This window comes from Jaculus jaculus, chromosome 3 (assembly GCF_020740685.1).
Source record: "Jaculus jaculus isolate mJacJac1 chromosome 3, mJacJac1.mat.Y.cur, whole genome shotgun sequence".
In the NCBI taxonomy this organism is placed as follows: domain Eukaryota; kingdom Metazoa; phylum Chordata; class Mammalia; order Rodentia; family Dipodidae; genus Jaculus; species Jaculus jaculus.
In genome coordinates this window covers 177453424-177470544 of record NC_059104.1, presented here as the reverse complement: position 1 = coordinate 177470544, position 17121 = coordinate 177453424, and the positions used below count along the sequence as shown (strand labels likewise).

The window sequence follows — 17121 nt, the reverse complement described above, 5'->3', positions numbered from 1 at the left end:
TATGAGGGGAAAGAGTGGTGGTAGAGGGGACTATCAAAATGGTCTCAGGGTGGAAACACCCATGGCAACAACCCTAATGTACAAAGGCATTACATACATGCAAATTCTAACATATACCTGTTCTTTAAGAAGTTTCTGCCTGAGCAGCTCCTTTTCTTGCTCTTGCTTAGCCCGCAGCTCCCGCTCTTCTTCATCCTGTTTCCGTGCCCGAGCCACGTGGTACTGGGCCTGGCTCAGTAAGTCAGAGCACTGCCTATTTCAGGATTAGAGAAATATCACCAGTTCAAAAGCACAGAGCAGCTTATTTCAAAAACTGAGAGTAATCGATTTCCTGAAACACATGTAGATACCACCAACTGTGCTAAGTTTCCAAACTCGAAGTCCTCGTAAAGTAAAGCACAGCCAACACTTCAATATTTTCAACATAAGACTGGGTGCAGTGGTTTGAATCAGGTGTTCCCCAAAACTTAGGTGTTCTGAAAGCTAAGTTCCCAGCTGATGGAGAGTTGGGAATTAACATCTCCTGGAGTGTATTGTTGGAGGAGGGCTTATGGGTGTTATATCCAGTGTCTTCTTGCCAGTGTTTGGTACACTGTCTTACTGCTGTTGTCCACCTGATGTTGGCCAGGAGGTGATGTTCTCCCTCTGCTCATGCCATCATGGGGCTTCCCCTCGAGTCAAAATAAACCCTTTTTTCCCCAAAAGCTGCTTTTGGTTGGGTGATTTCTGCCAGCAATGCAAACCTGACTGCAACACTTGGGGAGCCCTATTCTTGATCTGCTGACATTAGCTAAGAAAAGTGCTGGGAGCGGCGACACTCCTCATCAATCCCAGCACGTGGAGGGCTAAGGTAGGAAGACTGCCGTGAGTTTGAGAACAGCTTGGACTTCAGAGTGAGTTCCAGGCCATCCTGGGCTAGAGTGAGACCCTGTTTCAAAAATGCTCAAAAAGAGAGAAACGCCTAAATAAAACAGAAAAGTATCTCCCAGCTAGGCATGGTGGTTCAGGGCCTTGAGTTCCATATAGCCTGGTTACATACCAAGACCCTGCCTTAAAAAAAAAAGAGAAAGAAAAAACAGGAAAGAAAAAAGGAAGAAAGAAAGGAAAAGTATTTCCTCCACACAACCCGAGTACTTAGAGCAAATCAATCTTCCCAAATTCCCTGAAAGGAAAGGCCTTGGGCACAGGTTGGGGACTCTGAGTGGACTGTGAATAACTGAAGGCAGGTGACCTTCACTTGGCTCACACTAGTCATCACTGCTTCCCCTAAAGTCACCTTCTGTAAGCAGCGGCATTACCTGGCTTCTGTGGCAGCAAGGGCCAAGTCAAATCTCATTTTATCTCCCACTTTACTCAAGTAACTGAAGTATCTAAACAGAGAGAAAATAAAATGTTTCAACTAAAAGATTCCAATGAAATACGTCCCTTTAGATTTTTCAGTCTGTTCTACAGAATCATTTTGAGAAGAGGCTAGTTACTGACTTGTATGAATTTATGTCCTACATAAAGAGTATTCTTATCAATAGGAAAATTATATATGTAACAATTTCTCAATGACTCATCAATGGGCTGGAGAGGTGCCTTAGTGGTTAAGGCGCTTGCCTGTGAAGCCTAAGGACCCACATTCCTCTCTCCAGGGCCCACACAAGCCAGATGCGCAGTGATGCAGATGTGCAAAGTCGCACATGAGCACAAGCTGGCAGCACATGCACCTGGAACTTGGTTGCAGTGACTGGAGGCCCTGGCATGCCAATCCTTTCTCACATAGAACAAGGCCAGACTGTTGAGCTTGCCTCAAAAAAAAAAAGGCTCATCATTAAGCTATTCAGTGTGTTTAATAAAACATAAATTTTCCAGGCATGGTGGCGCACGCCTTTGATCCCAGCTCTCAGGAGGTAGGGGTAAGAGGACTGCTGTGAGTTCAAGGCCTCCATGAGGCTATATAATGAACTCCAGGTCAGCCTGGACTAGAGCTTGAAAAAAAAACCCCACCACAAATTCATCAAGAAAGGCAAAAACACATTTAATATTATTAGCAAATTCTTAGATATTTTTTTTTTGTTCATTTTTTATTTATTTGAGAGCGACAGAGAGAGAAAGAGATAGAGGGAGAGAGAGAGAATGGGCGCGCCAGGGCTTCCAGCCTCTGCAAACGAACTCCAGACGCGTGCGCTCCCTTGTGCATCTGGCTAACGTGGGACCTGGGGAACCGAGCCTCAAACTGGGGTCCTTAGGCTTCACAGGCAAGCACTTAACTGCTAAGCCATCTCTCCAGCCCAGCAAATTCTTAGATAACAAAAGATTTAAGCAATGACTAATACAATAAATTTATTAACTCTAAATAAAATAACAATAAATTTATTAACTCTACCAGCATGGAGGTCAGGAGCAAGAAATGCTTCAGAATATCAACAGAGTTGGATCAAACACAGAGAGATGCCACGTTTTCATGTTATCACACAGTGAGTTACCAGATAAGTATTATAAGATTAAATATACTTTGAGCTGAGCTAAATAAATCCATTAAGCAAAAGTGGTCAGATCTAAGCTGGGCGTGGTGGTGCATGCCTTTAATACCAGCACTTAGGAGGCAGAGGTAGGAGGATCACCATGAGTTCAAGGCTACCCTGAGACTTGATAGTGCATCTTTTCAGACAAATAGTTTTTGTTTTTAAAATATTTTATTTATTTATTTGACAGTGAGAAAGAGGCAGACAGAGACAGTGGGCATGCCAATGCCTCTAGCCACTGGAAGTGAACTCCAGATGCATGCACTCCTTGTGCATCTGGCTTATGTGGGTATTAGGGAATCAAATCTGGGTCCTTTGGCTTCGCAGGCAATCGCCTTAACCATTAAGTCATCTCTCCAGCCCAGAGACAAACAGTTTTAAAGAAACAAATCTTTCACAGGCTTTTCTGAACATAAATTTTACCTGTGTGCAAGCTCCAGTTCTTTCACAGCATTAAGTACTTCTTTGAGATTACTTTTTTCATCTTTCAGGACAGAGGTAGCTAATCTTTGCAAGACCAGGGCCACATTAAACATCAGCACTGTGTCACTGGGTGCCACATGTCTAGCCTGTAAACAAAATATAAAGCAAATATTTCATATGACTTAATGTCAATGAAGAGGATTTTAGTGAAACTAAAGTGCTAATATCTACATGAGCACACACCATGCAGAAATGGTCAGAAAATAACAAGTCTTCCTGTGATTACCTTGAGCAAAGTTTGTTTACATTCCTGTAACTTGCCACACTTGAAAAGGGCCCGGGCTAAATAGAGTACAACTTCAGTATTTTGGTGCTTATAAAACTTTCTGAGACAATTTTCATACTACAAAAAAAAAAAAAGGAAAATGTTACTACTAGTGCAACAAGAATTATGCTCTGTCTCTTCCTTGATGGTCTGTATAAGTCAGTGACAGTAAGGAGAGGAAAGTCTTACACTGCCAGTCTGGTCCCTGAGATATGACTGGTGGTTCAGGCTGTTTGGACATAGGCAAGGCCCTGGGTTAAAGCAAGCCTGAACTGTCTGACATTACACTTCTCATTAATGTGCAGGCAAAACCAACAAACACACACAACGGTTAATTTGACATTAACATGGCACTCTTCAACCATGGGAATCTGGGTTCTGTCAGCCTCTCTGAATATACCATCATTAAAAAAAATACCATCATTTTAAAAAAAGGAAAACTGGGCTGGAGAGATGGCTTAGTGGTTAAGCGCTTGCCTGTGAAGCCTAAGGACCCTGGTTCAAGGCTCGATTCCCCAGGACCCACATTAGCCAGATGCACAAATGGGTGCACATGTCTGGAGTTTGTCTGCTGTGGCTGGAGGCCCTGGCACGCCCATTCTCTCCATATATATATCTGCCTCTTTCTCTGTTGCTCTCAAATAAATAAATAAAAATTAAAAAAAAAAACAAAAAAACAAACTACTCCCCAAAGCCTGTACTGTGCTTGCCTTCTTTTTTTTTTTTTTTTTGAGGTAGGGTCTCACTCTAGCCCAGGCTGACCTGGAATTCACTATGGAGTCTCAGGGTGGCATTGAACTCACAGCAATCCTCCTACCTCTGCCTCCTGAGTGCTGGGATTAAAGGTATGCACCACCACGCCCAGCTTTTTGCTTTCTTTTTTAACAAGCCTCTTCTTTCTGATCAAAACATATCCTAAAGATCCCAAGAGCTTTTTTACTTTTAATATATTAGAGATACTGAGTATGACTTTTTTTTCAAGGTTAAGCACTCAACGAGCATGGCCCCGAACCACCTTGAAAGACCAGCTGTACCATCTGCACGGCGCTGATGTACTGCTTCTGCTCCACATAGATGTGTGCCAAGTTCAGCCAGACGTCACTGATATCTGCAGTCGCCTCTCTCACCTGGGCAAACACATCACGAGCTTCTCGGAAATACCCTTTGTGGGCCAAAACAGCTCCTAAAGTCACACAGAGGCTCACATTGAAGCACTTCCCAAGACCAAGTTAAAAACAACTAAACTGATAATAGTGGGCATGAAAATGTGATCTACAAACACTTGTCCAAAGAATTAATCTCTCAAGTCATTATGGACACTGAGGTCTGATATCACCTATGCCATTAGCAGCATACAAGTTCTTCGCATCATTTCTGAGAACTTGCTTGTAGATGGCCAACGCACGATCCTGATGTCGTTTTTCCTACAAAGAAAACAGCAATGTTGAGAAGGCTCAAACAAGAACACAGCATAGCAGTCTTGTTAGGAAGACAAAGGGCTCGCCTTTTCACGGTCTCGGGTTGGCTGGTGCAGAGTCTGGAGCCACACATTGCCGAGGGCTAGCATAGAGTAAGTGTCACTCTGCGTGGCAGGCTGCTTTAATATCCTTTCAAATTTCTTCTGGCCTGGCCCCCACTCTTGTTTTGCCAAATGAAGATTACCAATCAAAGACCAGGCATCCGGATGATCCTAAAACACATATGCAACAAAGGAAATATGTAATTTGACTTGTAGGAGATCAGTCATTTTTCCATGATGTTTGACAATGAACAGGTTTACAAATGGGTCTTGAACTCCTGGTCCTCTTGCCTCCGCCTCCTGAGTGTGGGATTACAGACACATACTACATTCCCAGCTACACCAGTAGTTCTCAGAATGAGAGTTGAGACCCACTTGTGAGTTGCAAAACTCAACCTGGTGTGTAGTTATCAGCATACAGAACAGGATATTCTGGAATAAAGTAAAAACATCAGTGTAGGCCACTGGCAAGAGCATTGACTTGGGTAATTTTCTTTTCCTGAAAATTTTTATTTATTTGAGAGAGGTAAGCAGAGAGTGACAGAGAGAGAGAAAATGGGCAGGACAGGACAGAGCCTCCAGCCACTGCAAATGAACTCCAGATGCATGCACTCCCTTGTACATCTGGCTTACGTGGGTCCTAGAGAGTCAAACCGGGATCCTTTGGCTTTGCAGGCAAATGCCTTAACTGCTAAGCCATCTCTCCAGCACTTGGGTAATTTTCCTTTCAGTCATTTGTGTTCATTCTTTTTGTTATTGTTGTTTATTTTATTTATTTATTTGACAGCGACAGAGAGAAAGAGGCAGAGAGAAAGAGAAAGAAAGAATGGGTACATCAGGGCCTCTAGCCACTGCAAACGAACTCCAGACACGTGCGTCTCTTTGTGCATCTGGCTAATGTGGGTCCTGGGGAATCAAGCCTCGAACCAGGGTCCTTAGGCTTAACCGCTAAGCCATCTCTCCAGCCCTGTGTTCATTTTTATACCAGATGGATACTAGGCTGTAACGTGAAAACTCTTTTTACGGTAGGTCACAGTCAAAAATTAGGTGACCTCTGTGATTCCATCAAAATGCTGAGACACTGTGACTCTGGACCTTTTTAAATTCCAACCAGCCTAGAGATAATTAAAGAAGCCAGGTATGATGGCCCACATCTTTAATCCCAGCACTACAGAGGCAGAGGTAGGAGGATTGCTGTGAGTTTGTAGCCAGCCTAGGACTAGAGAGTGACAGGTTAGTCTAGGCTAGGGTGAGACCCTACCTCAAAAAACAAAAACAAAGAAAAGTAAGACAAGAGTCATATTGTTCAGTATAGGTGAAATAAGATATTTATATTTAAAAATGTGGTCACTTTAAAAAATTATTTATTTATTTGAGAGAGTGAGAAAGAGGCAAGAGAGAGAAAAGGGAGGAAGGGGGGGGAGAGAGAGAGAGGGAGAGAATGGGAACACCAAGGTCTCTAGCCACTGCAAACGAACTCCAGACACATGCACCACCTTGTGTATCTGGCTTTCATGGGTCCTGGGGAATCAAACCAAGGTCCTTTAGCTTTGCAGGCAAATGCCTTAACTGCTAAGCCATCTCTCCAGCCTATTATCACTTTTATTACTTGATTTTGTGTATGTGTGTAGGACAGAGAACCACCTTTGGTATCATTCTCAGGAACGCCATCTACTTTTTTTGAGACAGGGTCTCTCAGTAGCCTGGAGCTTGACAATTGGGCTAGATTGGCTGGCCAGCTGAGCTTGAGGCACCCTCCTGTCTCTGCTCCTCAGTGTGGTGATCTGCAACATGTACCACCGTGTGTGTGTGCTGTTTTCACATGGGTTCTGGGGATTAAACTCAGGTTGTATGCTTTTGAGGCTGAGCCACCTCCTCAGCCCCACTCATTTCACGGTTAATCATGCAAGCTACTATGCTCTTTAAAATCTTTAAGAGGTGAAAACTCCAAAACAAAACAAAACTAGGTCATCAAAAAGTAGAGTTGCCCAGGTTACTAGAAACATGGTAGCTGTTAAATAAAAAAAAAAGTGATTTGAGGGGTAAAGAGTGAAGATGATTCTTTATCAAAGCCAAGAGGCAGCTCACCAACCTGATTGATCTGGAGAGCCTCCTTAAACCAATCCGAAGCCTCGTAAAAGTTCCCTTTGTCTCTGGCCATGGCTCCTAGGCGCAGGTAGCCTGAAAGACACAATTTAGAGCTTTTGTGTTCAAATATTAGACACAAAAGCTCTTACTACTAGTCTTACTTTTGAAACAATTGTATTTTGTATTATACCCATATAAAGGAGTCTTACAAGTGAAGAAGTATCAAATATTAATACAGCAAGGTAAAGAGGAATTTATTACCACAACATTAAGACTTATTTTTGAAAACATGATTCATTTTTGTATTCCATTCCCAGAGGGTAGCACCCTGTTCCAAATCCTTATGTCAAGCTAAATTATTTTTTTCCTTCCTTTTCTTCCCACCCTCCCTTTATTTCCTTTGCCCTCTTTCTTTCTTTTTTTGAAAATGTATTTACATATTTGCAAGCAGAATGAGAGAGAGACAGAGAGAATGGGCATGCCAGGGCCTCTAGCCACTGCAAATGAACTCCAGCCGCATGCGTCACATTGTGCATCTGACTTACATGGGTCCTGGGGAATTGAACCTGGGTCCTTTGGCTTTGTAGGCAAGCACCTTAATCGCTAAGTCATCCCTCCAGCCCCTCTCTTTTTTGAGGTAAGGTCTCACTCTATCCCAGGCTGATCTGGAACTCATTTCTATAGTCTCAGGCTGGCCTCACATCCATCTTCCTACATCAGCTTCCCAAGTGCTAAGATTAAAGGCATGCACCACCACACCCAGCTAGTTTTATTTCATCTTAATACACATTCTCATGTGTCCCAGGCTGACAGTGAACTCACTATGTAGCTAAGGGTTACCTTGAACTTCTGATCCTCCTGTCTCTACTTCCAAAGTGCTGGGATTACAGTCATGAGCTTCCAGCAATCTGTTTCACATTTCTTTCCAATGCATACCAATGTCTTTTTGTTTTTCTTTCTTTTCTTTTTTTTGTTTTGGTTTTTCAAGGTAGGGTCTGACTCTGGTCCAGGCTGACCTGGAATTAACTATGTAGTCTCAGGGTGGCCTCAAACTCTCGGCAATCGTCCTACCTCTGCCTCCCGAGTGCTGGCTTTTAGTTTTTCAAGGCAGGGTCTTGCTCTAGCGCAGGCTGATTGGGAATTCACTATGTAATCTCAGGCTGGCCTTGAACTCACAGCAATCCCCCTACCTCAGCCCAGCTTTTTAAAAAAAATTTTTTTTTTGCTTATTTTATTTATTTGAGAGTGACAGACAGAGAGAGAAAGAGGCAGATAGAGAGCGAGAGAGAGAATGGGTGTGCCAGGGCCTCCAGCCACTGCATACGAACTCCAGATGCGTGCGCCCCCTTGTGCATCTAACGTGGGTCCTGGGGAAATGGAAATCATGCCTCGAACCGGGGTCCTTAGGCTTCACAGGCAAGCGCTTAACCACTAAGCCATCTCTCCAGCCCACTTTTTGTTTTTAATATTTATTTTTATTTGTTCATTAGTGACAGAGAATAAGAATGGGCGTGCCAGGGCTTCTAGCCATTGCAAACGAACTCCAGACAGGAGTCACCATGTATATCAGACACAACTTTTTAAAAAGAGTATAACCTGCCTTGAAAGGGCAGAACTCCTGCATTTATTCATTCACTTATGTTTTATTTATTTTTATTTGAGAGAGAGAGAAAGGGGGAGAGAGAATGGACACATCAGGACCTCTAGCCACTGCAAAGGAACTCCAGATGCATATGCTATCTGCCATCTTGTATATCTGACGTGGGACCTAGAATTGAACCTGGGTCCTTAGGCTTGGAAGGCAAGCGCCTTAACTGCTAAGCCATCTCTCTAGCCCCATTCATTTATTTTTTTAAATTTCATATTTTTATTTATTTGAACATGTGTGAGTGTGGGTTGGGTATGCCATAGACTTTTGCCACTAAAAACAAACACTGGCTACTTACAGCCTTTTTTGTCTGACTTTATACTGGTGCTAAGGAACTGAATGCAGGATAGTAGGCTTTGCAAGCAAGTACCTTTAACCACTGACCAAACTCCCAGTCTGTTTCTTTCTAACCAGCTTTTGCTTCTAATGTAGAAATTTAGGAATTTTATTACACAAGCAAAGCTTGAATTACTTACAGTCAACGTAATTAGGATGCTCTCGTAAAATGTTTTTATATAGCTTTTCTGCTTCATGGAATTCGCACATGGCCTCGTACAGCCTGGCTAGGTTGTACGACGTGGTGACAGAAATAGCATTGTAGTAGTGCTCGTCATGCTCCGCTTCGGCTTTTGCGCGGTCCAGGGACGCCAAAAAATATTTCTGTGAGGGAGAAAGAAAACTGATGTTCTTAAGAGATTTAGTGGATACACCCCCAAATAGTGTGCATTTAACTTGATCAAGTATTTTTTTTTTTTTAAAGAGGACCATTTCTATTTTTCCCACCTTTGCCTCCCCGAGGTTTCCAAGTCTAAAGTGGAGGGCCCCAACATTATTCAGAATCTCAGGGGGGACATCAGCCTGCACCTTCTCCTGAAGGATTCGTGTTGCTGTTCCATAGGCAGAAAGGGCGCCCTGCGATTTGATGGTGGACAGAATAAAGCATATGCATAAGTAAAAGAAACACTCCACCAGGCTTACAAACACACACCATTTAGGGGCTAAAAAGCATGGCTTCAATACCTGTATATCAGTCTGTTCTAAGATTTGTGCCAATTCAATCCAAGCTTCAACATCATCAGGATACTGTTCTGTGACCTTCTTTAAATGGCCCTGAGGGTAAATGAAATCATTAAACCACTGCTGTCAAGTAAAGAATGATGGCTACTGCAACCTGCTTAAAAAGCCAATTGTTTGCTGTCCAAAGTGGAACAAGGTAGACTCCACAATCTGCTTCTCTCGTAGCTCTACCAGTAACGGCAAGCAATGACGTGGCCGGGAGTTGCAGCACAGCTCAGTCTTAAAAACATACCTTGGCAATATCTCGTTTCTCTTGATCTTCTGAGGCAGCGTAGAGGGAGCCAAGAATTTTCATAGTTTCATAGTTGTTAGGATAAGCTTTCAAAACTTTCTCGAAGCACTGAGATGCATTCTCTTTGTCACCTCGGTAAATATACATTTGTCCCAAACCAAAAAATGGCAGTACAAAAGAGGCCGAAGCAAACTGTGTGGCTTGATAGTAGTACTGAAAAGCTTGGTCATAATCTTCCTAAAAAAAAAAAGAACAAGATCAAAAATATATATACAAAAGTGCTTTGAAGACCTCCAAGCCTATAAACAAAGGACTACATATTACAGAGATGATAAACCATCCTACCTGGACATGGAATGATCTAGCCAGCTGGTAGCAACTTTCTGCTTGCATAGCCTCCACTTCAGTATTGTGGAATGCATGGAGAGCCAGGTGCTGGACCTTGCTGTAATCCTGAGCATGGACAATCAGAAATCAACGAGTAAGGCTGGGAGCTTTCTTGGATGGCTACTGCACCTTAGCCAGTAACTCTTTATCTACCTACAAGGTGTGCGGCCATCTTCTCAGCAGCTGCCCTTTAGTATTAAGAGTTGTAGCTTGAAGGCTCATCAGTGGCTCACTGCGCTTCTACAACTAGGTAAAGGAGTGCACTGAGGTTAGCTCCATGGTCTTAGCTACTAACTCTGCCTCAATTTCCTCATCAAGAAAATAGGAACTCGCCAGGCATGGGGGCACATGTCATTAGTCCCAGCACTGAGAAGGCTTGCTGGGACAATAGACTGAGTGCCAGGACAGCCTGGGTTAGAGTGAGTCCCTGTCTCAAAAACAAACAAACAAAACAAAAACAAAATTCTAAAACTAAACTGAAAAAAAGGTCAAGATATGAAGTATATATCTAAGCATATAGCACAGATACGAAGATTACAAAAGTATCTGAAATATACTTAAAATTTTTCTTTGATCTGCCAGCAGAGAGAAAGAGAGTGAGTATGGGTGGGCCAGAGCCTTTTGCCTCTGAAAATGACCTCCAGACACATGTGACATTTTGTCTATCTGGTTTTATGTTGGCACTAGGAAATCAGACCCATCTGGCAGGCTTTGCAAGCAAGTCCTTTTAACCACTGAGCCATTTCCTCAGCCCCTAGAATGCACTTTTTTTGGGGGGGTGTTTTTCCGAGGTTGGGTCTCGTTCTAGCCCAGGCTGACCTGGAACTCATGAACTCATATAGTCTCAGGGTGGCCTAGAACTCCTGGTGATCCTCATACCTTGACTAAAGGACACACAGCTTGGAATGCACTTTTACCGTGCCTAGGATTTAGGAAACATTGAATATGTATGAATAACAATAACACTGATCCCAGACTAAGGCAAGAGGATCACTGTGAGCTGGAGGCTAGCCTGACACTACATAGTGAATTCCAGGTCAGCCTGGGCTAGAGAGACCCTACCTTGAAAAAAGAAACAAATCATACAAAAAGCTACAATAACATTATACTAACAATAATGTAGGTTGATATATTTTTGTCAGCTTTTACCTAAATTGCTAAAGTAGTTTAAAGTTCTTAGTATAACTCAGTCCCTGGTTTCAATATGGCAGGTTAAACTTTTACATTTACTGGATAAAAACTCTGTCAATGGAATCTTATATCTAGTATTTCAAAAAATCTGCAACTTGGACTGGAAAGATGGCTTAGCGGTTAAGCGCTTGCCTGTGAAGCCTAAGGACCCCGGTTCGAGGCTCGGTTCCCCAGGTCCCACGTTAGCCAGATGCACAAGGGGGCGCACGCGTCTGGAGTTCATTTGCAGAGGCTGGAAGCCCTGGCGCGCCCATTCTCTCCCTCTCTCTCTGTCACTTGCAAATAAATAAACATAAAAAAAAAAAATCTGCAACACTCTGACTTCCACAACGTCAGTGGAAGTAACGTACGAAGATCAACATGTCAACAGAAATGAAGACGTCGTACGTAAGCGCTCCCAGATCCTCGCACACAGCGCTCCGCTCCCGGGCTCTGACACGCGGCCTGTCGCAGCCCACGGCGTGCTACGTTCCAAACGCTCCAGCTGCCGAGGCTGTTTCCCAGACCTGCCTTCCCTACTCCTGCCGTTAGCGCTGGCCTTCGCAAAGCTTAGCTCAAGAGCTTTTCTACCATGAGTGCGTCCTCGTTTCTCTTCCTGTATTTTCACATTTGCTTCCACGCCTGTGTTTTCCATGAAGCTGAACTCGAGCGCAGACAGCACTCGGACCCCCACTGGCATCCGCGGCAGTGCCGCACGGTCCAAGGGCCAGTGACGATTACGTGAACAAATGTACATATCTTTAGCTGCCAATACAAACTCTAACTTGGAAAAAAAAAGCTCTGACATTTTCAAATCATATCCCCAGTTAAACAAGAGAAGTAGTGACTTCATTCAGGAAAACAAAAAACATAATTTGAAAATAAAAGTCTACCTTTTTGAAGAAAAAGTGATTTGCCAAGTGGTTCAGTACCATCGGGTTGCTAGGATCAATAGTATAGGCTCTGGAAAGAAGTTGGACACCATTTTTGATGGAATCGGCCTAAAAGAAAGCATTGTATCAGTGTGGAGTAAAAGCATTACTTAATTAGTACTTCTCTGGTTTTCTTTAGTCTCAGGAAATAAGGCTGTAACTGCAGGCTATTGCCAAGGCTCTTGGTTGCCCACCAGAACTATATGGTAAGACTCTATTGCTGAAGACTCCACAGCTTGGGCTCTTATAGGTCACTGAGAAATCAAGCTGGAGCTGAGCTGACGTCTCCTCCCTGTTAGCTAGCTGTCAGAATGCTGAAAAGGCCTATGCAGCTTGTTGGGGGGAAAGTTATCAGTGTTAACCAGCAGTGGACCCTGCAAGCTATACAACTGGCCAGCCAGGCAAAATGTACTAACTGGTGCAATGTCCGTTATGGGGGAAACCAATTGCTCTCTGATTGGACTTGAGGCCAGCTCCACAGGATGAAATTCCTGCCTGGTAATGAAAACCTAATCAAAAGCCTAGGGCTGGGGAGCTCATAAGCCCTAGGGGGATAATTAATACTTTTGCCTGGCTGTATGGATATATTATCTCCACCAAACTGCTCTGTAAGTAGTTATGTTTATGCCCAGGTAATTAATTAATTAATCAATTTTGATTAGAGAAGCTTCTTCTTTCCGATGGCATTGATTATTGGGGTGACTCAAAACTCACCAAAGTGCTGGGAAGAAGTGACAGTGGAGTACTAAGCACTAAGTAAGACATCTCTAACATATCCTCTAAGGCTCAAGGAGCATTACAGAAAAGGTGGCGGAAAGAATGTAAGAGTCAAAGGGAGGGGAAGACTGCTTACAATGCTGTAATCTAGACACTAAGTGGCCATGGTATTCATGGCTTTATAGTGGATGACACTACTAACATAAGATCTCCGTAACAGGAGAGAAGAAAATAATGACATCAAAATAGAAGAGAGGGCTGGAGGGATGGCTTAGTGGTTAAGGCATTTGCCTGCAAAGCCAAAGGACCCAGGTTCAATTCGGACCATGACCCACGTTAGCCAGATGCACAAGGAAGCATACACATCTGGAGTTTGTTTGCAGTGGCTGGAGGCCCTGGCATGCCCATTCTCTCTCTGCCTCTTCCTCTGACTGTTGCTCTCAAATAAAGAAATAAATAAAGAGTAGCCAGGTGTGGTGGTGGCTCACGCTTTTAATCCCAGCACTCAGGAGGCCAAGGTGGGAGGATTGCTGTGAGTTTGAGGCCACCCTAAGACTCCACAGTGAATTTCAGGTCAGTCTGGACTAGAGTGAGACCCTACCTCGAAAAACAAAAAAAAAAAAAAAAAAAAAAAAAATTAAATTAAATTAAAAAAGAAATAAACAAAAAATAGTAAAAAATATAAATAAAATATTTAAAAAAAGAGAAGAGATTAGTTGGCAAGAAGAGGGAGTGGAGATTTGGGAACTATGAACAGGGTATATTTATTGTCTGTATGTATGGAAGTTGTCAATAAAAAGAAATAAGACTGTATAATTCTCAGCTAAGATACCAAAATATGGCTTGTTAATTTTCACAGGATGAAAAATTTCAAATAATGAGTTACCAAATTGTTAGATTTAGTTTTCGTAGCCAGCACCATCACTGTAAAGAACACCCTGGTCTCTGATGCTGGCTGCACGTAATAGACATGCTGGACCTCAGGGTCTTTATGTTGACACTGAGAGCAAATAATGTAAAATATCCCAGTACACTGTACTTTGAACAATTGTATACTGTTAAGTAGCTGACCAGTATGCATCACACTGAGAGAAACAGAACAATTTGGGCCTTTTTAGCAGTGACAGGAACTAGAAACCTGTAATTTTTAAATATCTATGATACATTTGTATTTAAATTCCCCCTTTGATCTTCAATATTGGACTTTTTTTTCAGGGAAGTGATGTTATATTACTTTTCCTCTCGGTTTTCCAGTCGGTTTTTGCTTGAAATTTATCTTAGTTCTGGCCTTAGCTGTCTTCTTGAAGTGGCAGCCTCTTATCTTTCCTTTATCTACAGCCTGTGCAGACCTCTTGATTTCAGGATGAATCAAAATCAATTTAAATTAGTCTATATAATCTATCCTTTATTTTTGGTTTTTCGAGATAGGGTCTCACTCTAGTCCAGGCTGACCTAGAATTCACTATGTAGTCTCTGGGCGACCTTGAACTCATGGTGATCCTCTTACCTCTGCCTCCCAAGTGGTGGGATTAAAGGTGTGCACCATCAAGTCTGGCTCCCCTTATCTGAATTTCTAAAATTCAAAAAACTCTTAAAAACAAGTTTTAGAGGATGTGTTGGTCTTAGAGCAACAGACACTTTAACTAGGCTAAGTATATTAGTGTGAACAATGACTCATTTTGCCACAGAAATACATTTACTTAGGAGTGGTACCCCAATAACTGTAGTGTTGTGCATTATGCAGCATGGTACCATGCCTTTCTGTAATCTGAAATTATAGTTTCTAAGCCATAAATGGCTCTAGAAGTTTTAGGAACTAGGACATTTTCCTCACTTATCTTTCATTTTTTATTTTTATTTAAAATTGTTTTAAATTTATTTTTATTTATGTGTGTGTATGAGAGAGAGAGATGGGCAGATAAGAGAGAGAGCGAATAGGTGTGCCAAGGCCTGCAAATGAACTCCAGACGCATGAGCCACCTTGTGCATCTGGCTTACGTGGGTACTGGGAAATTGAACCTGGGTCCTTAGGTTTCACAGGCAACAGCCTTAACCATTAAGCAATCTTTTCAGGCCCTCTTTTTTTTTTTTTTTCTCCCCCCGAGGTACGGTCTAGGCTGACCTCGAACTTACTCTGAAGTTCTTCCAGGCTGGTCTTGAACTTACAATGATCCTCCTACCTCTGCCACCCAAGTGCTGGGATTAAAGGCATGCGCTACCATGCCAGGCTTGATACCTCCTTTTTTTAAAAAAATATTTTTATTTCTTTATGTGAGAGAATGAGTGTGTGTGTGTGTGTGTGTGTGTGTGCCAGGGCCTCCTGTTACAGCAAATGAACTCCAGATGCATGCACCATTATGCCGCTGGCTTTATGTAGGTACTGGGGATTCAAACATGGGCCACTGGGCTTTGCAAAGGCAGCTTTAACTGCTGAGCAATCTCCTCAGCCCTCACATACCTCTTTATTGTTGAGCTCTAGAACAGCCAGTCCAACCAGTGCTCCCACACATTTAGAGTTAAGTTCCAGGGCTCTGCTGAAAGCTAGTCGAGCTTTCTCTAGCTTGTTAAGTTTCACAAAGCAATGGCCCATTCCTAGACGAACTTCAGCTAAAAACAAACAAACAAACAAACAAAAAACTCATTTATTTTGTCAAACTGAAATCCTTTTAGAATTCAATTATAAAAATGCTTAAGCATGCGGCTGGAGAAGATGGCTTAGTGGTTAAGGCATTTGCCTGCAAAGCCAAAGGACCCCAGTTCAATTCCCCAGGACCCAAGTAAGCCAGATGCACAAGGAGGCACATGCATCTGGAGTATGTTTGCAGTGGCTTGGGGTCCCTGATACGCCCATTCTCACACTCTCTCTACCTCTTTCTCAAATAAATAAATAAAATCTATTTAAAAAAATTTAAATGCTTAAACATTCTCTACTTATGAGTTGTAAAACCCCAAATTAGCTTTAGTATCTTAAAACTCTTCATCTACCACAAACCTGGTTTCACCAGGTTAGACCATGCCATTCCACACCCTTGGGAACCATTTCCACTGTGCAGCAGAATATCTGTAACACACATTTTATCTTCTAGCACATCTGTTACAGTACACCCGCACCACCAAGTCTGACTCCATTTCTAATTAAAAAAAAAAAGCACCATTCTATTTATGAGAGAGAAAGGGGAGAGGGAGGGAATATGGATGCACCAGAGTTTTCAGCCACTGCAAACAAACCCCAGGCATACACCACCTTGTGCATCTGACTTTATATGGGTACTGGGATATCAAACCAGAGTTCCCTGCCCTCCATTTCTAATTTTTGAAGTATCTTCTTTTTATTTTATTTATTTATTTTTGGTTTTCTGAAGTAGGGTGTCACTCTAGCTCAGGCTGACCTGGAATTCACTATGTAGTCTCAGGGTGGCCTTGAACTCTCAGCAATCCTCCTACCTCTGCCTCCCAATATTTTTTTTTTTTTTTAATTTTATGAAAAAGAGAGAGAAAATATGAACTGCCATGCTAGGGCTTCCAGCCAGTGCAACCAAACTCCAGATGCATGCATGACCTTGTGCATATGCATGACCTTGGGTGTATGCATAACCTTGTGTACCTGGCTGATGTGGATTCTGGGGAGTCAAACCTGGGTTCTTAGGTTTAGCAGCCAAGCACTTTAACCACTAAGCCATCTTTCTAAGTTTTGAAAAGCAGTATTTTAACAGTGGATACCAATTCCATCAAGACACTAACCACTTGTCTGACTCTACGCTATCATTCACTTCTGAGCCACGCTTTACATGCTATGTCAAGGTCATGTCAGAACACAAATATGTCCCAATGTATGATCAAAAATTTTTTTTAATTTTATTTTTTTGTTTATTCAAGGTAGGATCACACTCTGGCCCAATGTGACCTGGAATTCACTATGTAGTCTCAGGGTGGCCTTGAACTCACGGCGATCCTCCTACCACTGTCTACCCGGTGCTGGGAGTAAAGGCGTGCCCTGCTTATGGCCAAACTCTTCACTGGTCACTGGATTCTTCATCATCTATTTCAGACACTGTGCCTGCACTACTGTCTGTTTTTCCTGCATCATGAAATA

General features: G+C 42.6%; 1 protein-coding gene across 1 annotated transcript in view; it reads right to left on the bottom strand.

Moving 5' to 3' along the window:
* Ctr9 (CTR9 homolog, Paf1/RNA polymerase II complex component) overlaps positions 1–17121 on the bottom strand; it is a 34619-nt gene that overhangs the window by 6628 nt on the left and 10870 nt on the right. The window contains exons 6-20 of the mRNA XM_045145470.1: positions 15487–15635; positions 12273–12380; positions 10168–10275; positions 9823–10059; positions 9534–9623; positions 9297–9425; positions 8990–9173; positions 6870–6958; positions 4763–4948; positions 4595–4682; positions 4293–4441; positions 3220–3336; positions 2934–3079; positions 1299–1370; positions 118–253 (exon numbers count right to left, since the gene is read on the bottom strand). Coding sequence (XP_045001405.1) covers positions 118–253; positions 1299–1370; positions 2934–3079; positions 3220–3336; positions 4293–4441; positions 4595–4682; positions 4763–4948; positions 6870–6958; positions 8990–9173; positions 9297–9425; positions 9534–9623; positions 9823–10059; positions 10168–10275; positions 12273–12380; positions 15487–15635 — 1988 coding nt within the window. The remainder of the gene's footprint in view (positions 1–117; positions 254–1298; positions 1371–2933; positions 3080–3219; positions 3337–4292; positions 4442–4594; positions 4683–4762; positions 4949–6869; positions 6959–8989; positions 9174–9296; positions 9426–9533; positions 9624–9822; positions 10060–10167; positions 10276–12272; positions 12381–15486; positions 15636–17121) is intronic.